General features: G+C 45.3%; 1 protein-coding gene across 1 annotated transcript in view; it reads right to left on the reverse strand.

The window, feature by feature from the left end:
- Positions 1-536: 536 nt before the first annotated feature.
- Positions 537-14441, reverse strand: part of LOC307155278 (polyunsaturated fatty acid 5-lipoxygenase-like) — a gene marked incomplete at both ends in the record, with an annotated part of 28510 nt that continues 14605 nt past the window's right edge. The window contains 6 exons of the mRNA XM_079865840.1: positions 537-716; positions 2452-2622; positions 2731-2831; positions 7760-7872; positions 7990-8159; positions 8598-8684. Coding sequence (XP_079721966.1) covers positions 537-716; positions 2452-2622; positions 2731-2831; positions 7760-7872; positions 7990-8159; positions 8598-8684 — 822 coding nt within the window. The remainder of the gene's footprint in view (positions 717-2451; positions 2623-2730; positions 2832-7759; positions 7873-7989; positions 8160-8597; positions 8685-14441) is intronic.

Raw genomic sequence — 14441 nt, forward strand, 5'->3', positions numbered from 1 at the left:
GTTCACAATCTCAAAACATTTCCTTTACAGCATTCATGAAACATCTTGCATGTGTATACAAGATAATCAACACAAAATTAATATAGATGTAAGATCTCAATATAACTGTAAGGTAAAAAAATAAGTCAAATGATTATCTAAAATAGACTACAAACAATAGATCATCTGAATAATAAAGAATATGAATAAATGAATCAAAAGATGAGTAAATTAATACCATTGTATGGATATATGGAATATGCAAGTGTATATGAATAAAGAAAATAATTAAAAAAAAAGAAAGACAATAATAAATGGATTAACAATCACCCCTCAGATAAGATACATACGTGCACAGATGGCATTACAGAGTAATATCCCTAACTTCCCAGAAACAGATTCAAATACAAGAAGTGTTAATCAAACGCTTGTCAAAATCAATAATCAAAATCAAAAGGCAGAATGCTCTGTGTTTTACAATGCTTAATATTTTAAGTAGAGCTGTTCTTCTCTTTTTCTATGTCAAGCACACATTGGCCATAAGGCAAAATATTTTCTCAAACTGCAACACTGTTGGGGATTTTGTCTGGGGACAAATAACAATAATCAAATGTTAATCCCTTATTCCGGCTCTTGATTTCTTTGGTCACCTCATCTAGTTTCTTGCGGAAAGTCTTTATGGCCTCCTTCACTGGTTCCTCTGTGAAGCACATTTCTGGATACGTGCCCAAGTACAGCTGGGGGGAAAAGTAAGTTCTTCAGAAAGCAGAACAACATCTTTCTTTCCTTTTACAAGGTAAACTGACCCTTCTCTAAGCTCCGCCCCCTTGGTTACTGTCAATCATTCAGACAAGTTTATAAAACAAACAAAGAATTGGGGATTTTCAACTTCTCTGAATGAAGTCTAACATTGCAAAGCATTTTAATTTGCACTGTTTCTTTAAAGAACTTAAAGTATATAATATAAAATAATGTAAATGTGGATATATACATGTGTAATATAAACTAATGCGGTAACATGATTAAGAACTGCAGATCAGCAGAGATCAGAATCAGTGCAAATGCTTTTTACATTCAGCTGAACATGCGATTACAGCACTGTAAAAAATTATATGATCAATAAGTCATATTTTTCCATTACTTTAACTTATCAAAATAATTTAACCAATTTCAGCTTAATTTTATTAGTTGTACAAGATTCAAGTAAAATTTTAAGTCAAGATTTAAATAATGAGTTGATTTGATTTTTACAGACAAATTGATTTATGACTTTACTAAGTTTTTAAGTTGAAGGTGGTGAAGAATAACACATTTTAAGAATCTATTTCAGATATGCTTCCTTACATAACATCACGGTGAATAATATTGTATTTAGCTTTTAAGGTTAATGATTCTGCTCAGCAAAGTTGCAATTCCTGTTTTCTCTTTATTGTCTTTGAATGATAGTGTTATTCTGATTGGGCCTGTTTCTCTTGATTGGGCCGAATTGTTGAGCAGCCAGATAACCTGCCTAACCGGTTTTCACTTGATAGAATCAAATCACTGAAAGATTCATCCCTACATTTGCATGCTTTGTTTGAATTTTGTCTCCACCTCCAAAAGTCCCTCCCCCTTGGAAGGTATATAACCTACAATGTATAATGTTTGAGTTAGACTTGATGAACTACAGACTCGGAAGAATAAATCTCTTCTGCTTATAAGATCCATCTCAAGTCTCCTGGTCTTGCTTTGATGAAGGAATAAAAGTTTCCAACAGTGGTTTGAAGTTGAGAGCTGATTACATTAGTGTGAGTGAACAGAACTTTACCTAATTACATTAGGTAAAATGTAATTTGTAACATATTCTGTTAGATTACTCAAGGAAAGTAACATCATTTAAATACCTTGGATTACTTATTAAACACTGTTTTTTTATTTTAAAAGCGTGAATGTGGCAAATAATATATAGTGTAGTAGACGTTTCATTCTCAGTTTTTTGCTGCCCTCTTCTTTGCATGCAGACTAAAATTGTGGTGTACAATGAACAGCGAAGTTATTATTACGATGAACAGATCAGAGCTCCTAATATTTAATATTTTAAATACATGACACAATTAAATGAATAGATACATTTTCTGTTACTCCCCAAACATGATGATGTTTTTAATGTGGGACTTAGCGAAGGGTCAGTTAAATTAATTGCACTACCTGACTGAAAATATTGCGTTGGCAGTGCTGCAGAACACATACACTGTAGCAAGCAAACAATCTACAACAAAAAGAAGAATTTAAAATGTAATTGAGCCTACATAAAATAAATAAATAAATAAAAACATCTTTGGCCAATTTTTTTTTTTTTTTTTTACTCATACCTTGATGCTCTGTACCCTCAGCTAGTAACAGGTTAATTCTTTTTCACATTGATTTAGACTAGACTGCTGCCATGTTCTCTACAATTTCAAGTGGAAAGTATATTCGAATAAAACATCAAACCTCATTCTTCTGGAACCGGCTGAGGGCCCAAACTGTTCCCAGAACCATGCAGGAGTATTTATGATCAGGCAGACTCTCCATGATATAGTCCATATCCACTTGGCCCTTCTGTTCGGGAGGCGGCTTGCGCATGGTGGAAGGACTGTTGGGGATCCAGCCATACCAGTCAAACTGAAACAAAAAAGTTTACTCACAGATATTAGCTTATAGATATTATCCAGAATTTTGCCTAGCAATGTTTGATGCTCTTGTTGTATGTAATGTAGTGTGTAATCTCACCTGTCCAAAGTTGACAGCAGCATGTTGTGCTGAAGCTGTGAATATCACAATGGTCAGGTACTTGACTAACTCCTCTCGAGTTTTCAGAGACTCTGGAAACTCTGAAAACAGTGTCAGTACGCATTTAACTTGTGCACACATTTAAGGGTGACTTGAAACACACAAAGGTGCATATAGAATATACAAGAATACAAACAATCATGCATGCTTGCACATACCAACACTAATCATTTGGCCCTGTTTACACCTGGTATTAAGATGCGTTTTGGTCGATTGGATCAAAAGTCGAAGAGGGAGACACATTCCCATTTACACCTGGTATTTTAATCTCTTTTGTTCACTTTCAACCACTTCTGTCCTGATTTCTTCAAGGGGAGGGTCTATGGGCGGGTAAAGTTTTTTCAGATCTTTCAATCTCGCGCAATTTACGCGACCGGAGACGACAGAAAAACACACGAAGAGCAGCGAGTTTTACAGTGTCACTGTTACATATGTTACATGTACTTACTATAGTAATAACCATATATTATGCATATTTACATGCAATTAACCCTAAACCTCCCTCCTTGAACTGCCACCTTATCGTGGTGGAGGGGTTTGAGTACCCGAACGATCCTAGGAGCTATGTTGTCCGGGGCTATATGCCCTTGGTAGGGTCTCCCAAGGCAAACAGGTCCTAGCCTTCATAAACCCTTTATGTTACAAGCTAAAACAAGGACCGTGACATCCCCCTAGAGCCAGGCCTCAACCCGAAGGAGCGACGTGGGGCCACCCTCCCGTGGGCTCACCACCTGCAGGAGGGACCGTAAAGGGACGGTGCATAGTGGATCGGGCGGCAGTCGAAGGCCCCGATCCCTGGACATGGAAACTAGCTTTAGGGACGTGGAACGTCACCTCGCTGGCGGGGAAGGAGCCTGAGATTGTGTGTGAGGTTGAGAGGTACCGACTAGAGATAGTTGTGATCACCTCCACGCACGGCTTGGGCTCTGGAACCACACTCCTTGAGAGAGGATGGACTCTTTACCACTCTGGAGTTGCCCATGGTGAGAGGCGGGGGGCTGGTGTGGGTTTGCTTATAGCCCCCCAGCTCAGCCGCCATGTGTTGGAGTTCACCCCGGTGAACGAGAGGGTCCCTTCCCTGCGCCTTCGGGTCGGGGATAGTTCTTTCACTGTCGTGTGTACCTACGGGCCGAACGGCAGTGCAGAGTACCCAGCCCTCTTGCAGTCTCTAGGAGGGGTGTTGGAAAGTGCTCCGACTGGGCAGCGACAGTGACACCTGAAGGGGCGTGATTGGGAGGAACGCCCCCCCTGATCTGAACCCGAGCGGTGTTCTGTTATTGGACTTCTATTCAAGCATAAGGGTATCCATCAGCTGCAGGACACCCTAGGCCGGAGGACGATGATCGACTGTGTGATCATTTCATCCGACCTCCGGCCGTATGTCTTGGACACTCGAGTGAAGAGAGGGGTGGAACCATCAACTGATCAACACCTGGTGGTGAGTTGGATCTGATGGCGGGGGAGGAAGCTGGACAGACTCGGCAGACCCAAACGTACTGTGAGGGTCTGTTGGGAATATTCAGCCGAGTCCCCTGTCAGAGAGATCTTCAACTTCCACCTCTGGCGGAGCTTCGACCGGATCCTGAGGGAGTCTGGAGATATTGAGTCCGAGTGGACCATGTTCTCCACCTCCATTGTCGACGCGGATGCTCGGAGCTGTGCCCGTAAGGTCTCCAGTGCCTGTTGAGGCGGCAATCCCCGAACCCGGTGGTGGACACCAGAAGTAAGCTCTTGATTTACCGGTCAATCTACGTTCCTACTCTCACCTATGGTCATGAGCTGTGGGTGATGACCGAAAGGACAAGATCCTGGGTACAGGCTGTCGAAATGAGCTTTCTCCGCAGGGTGCCTGGGCGATCCCTTAGAGATAGGGTGAGGAGCTCGGTCACTCGGGAGGAACTCAGAGTAGAGCCGCTGCTCCTCCACATCGAGAGGAGCCAACTGAGGTGGCTCGGGCATCTGTTCCAGATGCCTTCTGGACGCCTTCCCAGGGAGGTGATTATGTCTCCTGGCTGGCCTGGGAACGTCTCGGTGTCCCCCCAGAAGAGCTGGAGGAAGTGTCTAGGGAGAGGGAAGTCTGGGCATCTCTGCTTAGACTGCTGCCCCCACGACCGGCCCCGGATAAGCGGAAGTAGAAGAAGATGATGATGATAATGATAACCCTAAACCATACCAAACCAAACCCTAATCCTAACCCAATTATACATTTATGTACTGAGTAATATTAAGGAACAACATATACTACATGTTGTTATTACTCAGTAGATAAATGTATAATTACAGTGAAATCCTTTATTTTAATTCAACATATGTTAAGAAAAGCGTAGTTTATTCTAAGTGCTCTTTCTCCTGTTTTTCTGGGGCATGAGCAATGAATCACTCTTTTAAATCAATTCTGTTCAAAGACTTTGTTTGGTTCCGAAATCGCATACTTTTTTTGAGTAGGTACATAATTATTCTGAATAAGTAATTACTTCATGACAGCTAAAAAAGTATGTTCTATATCATATGAATGTGTGTAGTATGAGTGTAATCTGGACGTACTACATTCCCCATGTTGTCATAGTCATGACCTACCAGCGTCAGTTCACTGCCACAGATCACAGATCCTCTTCCGTTGCCTCATGGGATGCGCACTTCAGAATCTCACCGGAAGTAGTAGGTCATCCGGGTACTTTCTGCTTACTCTTTTATGAATACTGTGAGTTCGGACACACTTCTTTTGTCCAATATAGTAGGGACGTATGTGATTGTGGATGCAGCCACAATCAAAAATGTTGGCAGAACTAACTTGGTTCACAAATCAGTTTGAATTATTTGTTCAGTTTCCCATACGCACTGTCTGAAGTGGTTTCTCTGAGGTGTCTGAAATGGTTTCTCACTCGGAGCCGTAACAGGACATTTAAGAAAATTAAAAACGTTGAATGAATTGCCCGTGGAACTGCAATTGAACGCAAATCTGCAAATGCATCCTATTGTTTGAAAGCGATGAACATATTGATTAGGCCTAGTTGAACATCTGCCTATGCCATCTGTGAACGATTCCACAGGTATAGCTGGATTTCATTTCATACAGGTAATGGTTTTTACAACAAACAGATTATTACGTTAAGTAAACGATACCAATACAACAAAGTACGACATTAGCATTTTTTTTGATTGACCTCCTAATTTATACAATAAATAAGATACCATTTTACACAGAGTATGAAATGAACAGCCACCAACCCACAATAATTTGTAGATATTGCGCAGTGGGGGGCGACCTGTTTGTGTTGAAAACGAATGCCTTTGCAATGCGTACATCAACCGTCAGGGTGGTCTACGCTCCCGTTGCATGTTGACATTAGTCTGCTATTTCCTGCTCTGGAATCAGAACCATCGCTTAGCACCATTCACATCCCGGGCGAGCTCAATCGTGTAGCCCTCGAGCTCTTACGACAGCACACACTCTCGGAGATTCGGCAGACAAGCAACAAGACATTCCCAATCATCCTTTGCCTTATCTGAGAGAGATGTTTGAGATAGTAGGTATCAAGAATGACTCCTGGCGAATGTGCTGCAAATTGTGCCAACCGAAACACCACAAACTAAAGAATTCACCATCGAATTTGAAAAAACACAGAGGTAATCCATCTTTTTGTTGTTATCAAAAGCTATTTGTTGTTTGTTTCAGTAACGTTTTACGTTAATGGTCAGTTACATTTGTTCTCCTGCTAGCAATGACGATGTCTTGGTTCACTAGCATTTAGTTAAGTAACCCAAGTAACGTTAAGGTTAGCGAGCGTTCAGTTTATTTGAAAATAATCTAATACTAGCTGATACAATATCTGCATGTATAGATTTATGTTAAAAATTAATTCAGTAACTTGATTTAGTGTAACAGTGCTGTAGTAACGTTACTCAAGCCCGTTCTTGTTTTCGAGACCACTTACGTTAACGTTAATGGTCTTGTCTCAAATCGTATCGACTTTATTTTGGGCTAATGTTAATGTCTCAAACCTCTCAGACGTAAATTAGAGGACTCTTTTATCTCAAGTTTTATTATTATTATTATTATTATTATTATCAAGACCACTTTATGTGTTTTCTTTCAAACTGTGTGTGAGCTGGTTAAGGAATGTGGGGAGCACAAGCTAAATGTTACATTTTTTATCTTTTCTTAACGGCCCTTGCTTGCACTCCCCAGATCACAGTCAGTCAGTCCCTAGAATCAAGGATGACGGCAATCCAAAGTTCGACTTTACTAGCCATAAAGAATTCGCAATTTCACACAAAAGAAAAAACAGTAATAGCTGTCATACAGTTGCTATACCAGTGCTTTACCCATTCAGAGGTAGAGGCTGCATTTACAGTGTATTGAAATGTTAAGAAATAATTAGGCTACTTTTACTTTTATACTTTAAGTAAATTTCCAAGCCTGTACTTTGTTACTTTTACTTGAGTAAAGAAGTTAAATCAGTACTTCTACTTTTACCAGAGTATTTTTTAACACAAGTATCTGTACTTCTACTTGAGTACGGGAAGTGAGTACTTTTGCCATCTCTGGAGAGGGGGCACTTAATGGAACTGCCTCCAGACCACAGGAATCTCCACGTGTGGTCTCTGGGTCACCGACAATCTACCCCCAGTTGGCCCACTGGATAATAGATACCATTGTCTTGGCGTATCACGCCGTGCCCTCTTGGGGTGAGAGGTCACTCTACTCGGAGAGGTGTTGCCTCCTCCTGGGGGTTGGTGCACGACGCCTCGCTAACAGACATTTGAAGATCTGCGGCTGGGCGACACTTAACACATTCGTTAGGTTTTACAGCCTTAGTGTAGAGCCTGTGTCCTCCTGTGTACTGGCTACAAATAGCCAGTGCATGTTTACACCTGTATTTAGCGTCGTCCACTTGTGTTCTGATCGACCTAAGCATCTTAATACCAGGTGTAAACAAGGCGTTTGATAAATTAAACCTGTACTCACTGTTAGAATTATTCATGCCATGGGAAACATCCTTAACAAAGTCCTGAATTTCCACATCACTTTGAACGGTCTCATCGCTGACATAGTAGATCTTGACCACAGCAGAAACAAAACTACAGGAAGATCAACAAGATGATAAATTTAATAATAAATAATGCTGGTAAAGTGTATGTGGAATAGTTTGTACTTTTGCACTACTAGTACAGAATATGAACTGTTGCTACACTTACCCGTGTATTGACTCCCAGATCTTCATGCCATCATCTCTATAATAGTACTTGGGCACATCTTTCATTCCTCGATCTTCTATGTCCTCAGGGAAGCACAGGGACTCGTAGGTTAAAGTCTCCATGGCACTTTGAATCACTTTAGCTATCCCATCTCCATTGATGCTACTAATCTTTGGATGCCAAGAATTCAGTTAATCTTTTGCCTAAATATTTTCAGCACTTATTTAGCATACTCAAGTGACGATCTAGGGGATTATGGGTGAAGTTTTATTCTGGTGGGGTTTTTTTGCATTAAATTAGGAATAAAATTTAGGAACTACTTAGGTCTGTCGGTTTAAGCAAACACCAGCTAACTAAATACAATTTAGCCTATGAAATAGAAGTAAGAGCATTCAGCAAAAAGACAGAATATCACAAGCCAAAAAGTAAATGCTCAGGCCTGTCAAGATGAAGATTTGTTAACACTGTGTGCATCTTAAAACCTATATCAAAGACAGAAATTATGGCTCACCAGACAAAAACAAAATAATCAAATTGAATAGAATTGCTTTGGATCCTAGCAATATGCTGTTTATGTGGGGATATATTAAAATTAGGTGTAAAGCTACCTTGCTGAAGATCCCGTCTTCACTGATGAGGTTTTCACGGGCCGCTGCATTGATTGCAATTGTGAAACGAATATGAGGTTTCAGCAACTGTAAGAAGCAAATGATGCATTTAAACATGTGCATTAAATAATAAAAATGTATTCAAAAAGCATAACCTGAAAGAGGAACTGTGCTTTCAGTGTCCTGCCCTGGAGGTTTTTGGTTCACATTAAACCATTGTTAAAAAAATAAAGAAAAGGCAAGGATATCAGAACCAGCAACCCTTCATCAATAAACTGACAAATGTGAAACGTACTCGGTTACTAACGTAACCTCGGTTCTCTCTAGAAGAGGGAACGAGTACTGCGTTTTTGTAAAAACGCTACGGGAAAAACTCTTTTTTCACGAAATACTGAAGCAAAAAATTATCCTTAATTTTCCATATATGTAAAGCTCGTTGCAGCAGTACACAGCTATGGCGAGACAGCTTGCTCGCTCATTGGCTGTTCTGCGGCAACTGCATAAGCCTATCGAGCGAGGCCTGAAGTGACGTCAGGCCAATGAGGGCGCTTCGCGCCCTCCTTGCCACTTCCCGCCGAGACGGGTGTGGCTAACCTCTATAAAAGGAGCTCGAAAAGGCTGATTCACTTGATTTTCATCGCCGAAGCGAACCAGAGTGAACCGTACGCACGGCAGAGAACGCAGTACTCGTTCCCTCTTCTAGAGAGAACCGAGGTTACGTTAGTAACCGAGTACGTTCTCTTACGAGAGTCCTCTCGTACTGCGTTTTTGTAAAAACGCTACGGGAACCCCTTGTAAAACGCCGTGCGTGCTGGGATAAAACACCGATCACTGGAAGCTAACCCAGGTATACAGTGCATAATCACCAGATAGACTCACAGAGAGTCTGGGAATAAAGGGGGGGGGGGGGGGGGGGGGGGACCTTAATTCCCTATATTGTAGCGTGACCTCATAGAGAGAGTCTAGAGACAAAAGGGGAATCCCTCCGTCCTTATATGGCCGCGTCCGCAGACGCTAATATGGCATCACATAGACAGGGTGGGGAACCTGAACTAATGTGGGAAATGTGGGTCTTACACAATTCTGCCCATAAAACAGTCGGTAGCGCGCTGCGCATGCGATTTCAGTGTTCTAGTTAGACAGCTGATTCGACTACACCGATAGTAGCTTAGCCTGCAAGGCGGGAACCTCTAGGTTGTAAAACCTAATAAATGTAGACGGCGAGGCCCAGCCTGCCGCCATACATATGTCCTGTAAGGAAATCCCGCTAGACCAAGCCCACGAAGAGGCGACGCCTCTCGTGGAGTGCGCTCTAACGCCCAACGGGCACTGGAGGCCCTTGACAGTGTAAGCCAGCGCTATGGCGTCAACTATCCATCTGGATAAGCTCTGTTTCGAAACAGCCATTCCCTTGGAACGTCCACTGAACGAGACAAAGAGCTGCTCAGTCTGTCTGAAGACAGCAGAGCGGGACACGTAAGCTCTTAAAGCCCTAATGGGGCAAAGAAAACTTGAGTCCCCTTCCTCACTTGATCCCGGCAGGGCAGACAGGGAGATAACCTGAGCCCGAAACGGCGTGTTGAGGGATTTTGGCACATAACCATGCCTAGGTTTGAGTATGACTTTAGAGTCATTAGGTCCAAACTCTAAGCACGCTGGGCTCACGGAGAGCGCGTGCAGGTCGCCTATGCGCTTCACCGAAGCGAGAGCCATCAAAAACACTGTTTTAAAGACAAATGTTTGAGGCTAATAGATTGGATAGGCTCAAAAGGGGCACCTTTCATGGCCGCCAAAACCGTAGAAAGGTCCCACATAGGGACTGAAGGAGGTCTGGGAGGATTCAGCCTCCTAGCTCGCCTGAGGAAGCAGATGACTAAATCGTTCCTTCCTAGTGACTGACCTAGCGTTGTTCCAGAGAACGCTGCAATAGCCGCCACATAAACTTTGAGCGTGGAAGGGGATCTGCCCTTATCCAACAGCTCCTGTAGGAAGGAGAGAACCTCCGTCACCTCACAATCGAGGGGTGATAGGCCCCGAGCTGTACACCAGCCGGAGAAAACCGACCACTTCGAGGCATAAAGCCGCCTAGTCGACGGTGCTCTAGCCTGAGTGATGGTATTCATCACTCCCTCTGCGAGATCAACGGATATCCGTTGAACGCCCACACATGAAGGGACCACAACTCCGGGTGTGGGTGCCAAATCGAGCCCCCGGCCTGCGAGAGGAGATCTCTCCTCAATGGCACTGGCCATGGAGCGATGTCTGCTGACTGCATCAGGACTGGAAACCATGCTTGGTTCTTCCAGAACGGTGCTACAAGCAGTACTGAGCATTTTGTTTCCCTGACCCGCTCTAACACCTGAGGCAGGAGGGAGACGGGAGGAAAAGCGTATAGCGGGCAGCGCGGCCACATCCGGGACAGCGCGCTGTCGGTCTTGGAAAAGAACACGGGGCAATGAGCGTTTTCGCGGGACGCGAATAGGTCCACCTCCGCTCTGCCGAATCTCTCCCACAACAGCCGGACTGTTTGTGGGTGTAGAGACCATTCGCCCAGGGGAATGTTGTTCCTGGACAGTCTGTCTGGGCTCAAATTCTGGAGCCCAGGCACATGCACTGCTCTCAGCGAGCGCAAATTGTGCTGAGCCCATGTTAGGAGGCGTTTCGCCAGCCTGTACAGGGATCTGGATCTGAGACCGCCCTGGCGATTTATGTAGGACACCACGGCCGTGTTGTCCGAACGGTCTACGACGTGTTGGTCCTTGATTTGGGGACAAAAACGCGTCAGCGCGTTGTGCACTGCCAGCATTTCCAGGCAGTTGATATGTTGGAGCTTTTCTCGTTCTGACCACAGGCCGAAGAACGGTCTGCCCTCGAGCAGCGCTCCCCATCCCGAGGTGGATGCGTCTGTCGACACCATTCTCACTCCCGAGGAAGTCCCCAGGCTTACACCTGATCGGTACCAGTCGTCCGCCATCCAAGGTATCAGGGCTGCCACACAGCTCTGATTGACCTTGAGACGTAACCGGCCGGACACTCGCGCTCTCAACCAGAACTGCAGAGGGCGCATGCGGAGCAAGCCCAGCTGAAGAACTGGCGATGCTGAGGCCATGAGACCCAGCATCCTTTGAAACTTCCTGAGCGGGGTAGTCGCACCGCAGCAGAAGGATCTCGCCGCGCGCTGAATGTGCAGCACGCGCTGTGGCGACAGCCGCGCTGTCATAGACTGTGAGTCCAGAATGGTACCCAGAAACGAAATCGCTTGACTGGGGTTCAGCGAACTCTTTGTCCAATTGACCGTGATACCAAGATTCTCGAGGTGATCGAGTAAAATGGTTCTGTGCTCCACGAGCTTTGATCATGATTGAGCTAGGATCAGCCAGTCGTCCAAATAGTTCAGCACTCGCATGCCTCTGAGTCTGAGAGGGGCGAGCGCTGCGTCCATGCACTTCGTAAATGTACGAGGTGCCAGGGACAAGCCGAACGGCAGGACTGTATACTGGTATGTCTGACCCTCGAAGGCGAATCTCAAGTATCGCCTGTGATGTGACGCTATCTGTATTTGAAAATACGCGTCCTTCAGATCTATCGACATAAACCAGTCTCCTCGGCGAATATGCGCGAGGATTTTCCTGGTCGTGAGCATTTTGAAACTGCGTTTCACTAATGCTCTGTTCAGCCGTCTTAGATCCAGTATGGGTCTGATACCACCGTCCTTTTTGGGGACCAGAAAGTATCTGCTGTATAGCCCCCCTTCGCTTTGAGCTTGGGATACATGCTCTATCGCCCCTTTGCTCATCAGTTTTGATATTTCGGCACGAAGTAGGTGTGCTACTTCTAAGTCACCGTAGTTTCGACGCGCTCTGTGAAGCGGGGAGGGCGTCGACAAAACTGTAGCGAGAAGCCTCTGTTTATAATGTCTAGCACCCAGTCTGAAACCCCTGGAAGCGCTGCCCATGCCTCGGATGCGAAGCGCGCTCTGTTCGTTCGTGCAACAGAGGTGCTTCGGGGCGCAATAACATAGGCGTTACGCCTGTGACATTCGAGGCGGGGAGCGCGCTTATTACAGCGAGCAGAACGCTCATCCTCGACCCTACTACAGTGCTTAACTGAGTGAGGGAGGGCTGAGAAAGTCTCGTGGGACTCATGCTGTCTGCGAGTAAATGTGGGCGGGAAACGGGCACATTCACTGCTTTGGACGCGCTGCCTGCCTGAGCAGAGCGAGCGCGCACAGGTCCCGTTTTTACAGAGAGCCTGTGATCTGTGAGACAGTGTTCGTGGGCACTGGGAAGTGGGCACTTTTACTATGTTGGAAGCGCAATCGACCTGAGTCGATTTTATGTGCGCGAGCCCTGAGTGTAGGGCTGTGCTTGTGTGTAGGGATGGGCACTGGGCAGTGGGCATCAACGCTACATTTATAGCACCATCGGCCGTGGCCGGGACAACAGAAAACCTGTGATCTGTGTGACATAGTGTTCGTGGGCACTGGGAAGTGGGAACTTTTACTATGTTGGAAGCACAATCGACCTGAGTCGATTTTATGTGCGCGAGCCCTAAGTGTAGGGCTGTGCTTGTGTGTAGGGATGGGCACTGGGCAGTGGGCATCTGCTCTACATCTGAAGCACCATCGGCCGCGGCCGGGATTTTTAAATTCTTTTATGAAGCGCGTTCTACCGAGGGGGAAGCGCGCTGATCACAGCGGACAGAATGCCTGCGCTCGACCCCGCTGCGGTGTTTAACCGAGCAAAGGTGGGCTGGGCGAGTCCCGTAGGACATATAATGGCCGTGAGTAAGTGTGGGCGCGGGAGAGCGGGCACAGTTACTGCAATGAGTGCACTGTCTGCCTGAGCAGAGTGAATGCACACAGGTTTCGTCTTTACAGAAACCACAAGGCATGCAGAACATAGTGTTTGTGGGCACTAGGCAGTGGGCACGTTCACTATGTTGTGTGCGTGATCGACCCGAGTCGAATATATGAGCGCGGGCCCTGTGTGAAGGGCTTTGCTAATGTGTAGGGATGGGCACTAGGCAGTGGGCATCTTCTCTACACATATAGCATCATCGGCCACGTGCTCGTGGGCTGCAAAAACCACGTCTGCAGTTGCCTCTCGGGGAACAAACAGAGTGATTTGCATTCGGCAGCATAAATATTTTCTGCCGGCAGACCCGGGATTCGAACTCGGATCCCCCGCGCGAAAGCCTAAGGCCGGCTACACACTGGCTGCGTGGCGTAAGCGTCTCAGCTGCGTGGCGTGTCCGTTTTTATTTCGGCTCCCATGTTAACAGGTTAGAGCTTGCACACTGCCTGCGTGACACGCGCGTCTCAGGCGCGGCTCGAGCCGCGCGGAAAACGCGTGCCTGCTAGAAATAGAACCGACGCCTATTTTTCACGCGACACGCAAGCGTCTTGGAAGCGTTTCCAGGCAAAATTGAATAGGAAAAGATGTTTATATGACATTTTGACACGAATACATATTAATAAATGTCATTTTGATGTTTGAAAGTGTCTAGGGTTTGACATAAATGCAAATATAAATGCAATTAAAAAAAATATTATTGATTTTCAAATACTGCACCTGTCAATACAGAACGAAATATTCTCTATATTGCCGTCAACACTGCCGACGTTGTCTTTGCTGCTATATATTTATGTTTAACATGAAGTATAGGCCTTCCACAACTCTCTCCCCATGTCACCAATATGTCACCTAGCAGCAGCAGCGCCGCGTCAGACACGCTTCTGGTGTGCAAAGACACAGAAAACGCGACGCAGCCGCCACGCATCTGACACGCTTCAGAAACACCACGCTCACGCCATGCAGCCAGTGTGTAGCCGGCCTAAGAATC

Source organism: Squalius cephalus (assembly GCF_949319135.1).
Source record: "Squalius cephalus genome assembly, chromosome: 3".
In the NCBI taxonomy this organism is placed as follows: Eukaryota; Metazoa; Chordata; class Actinopteri; order Cypriniformes; family Leuciscidae; genus Squalius; species Squalius cephalus.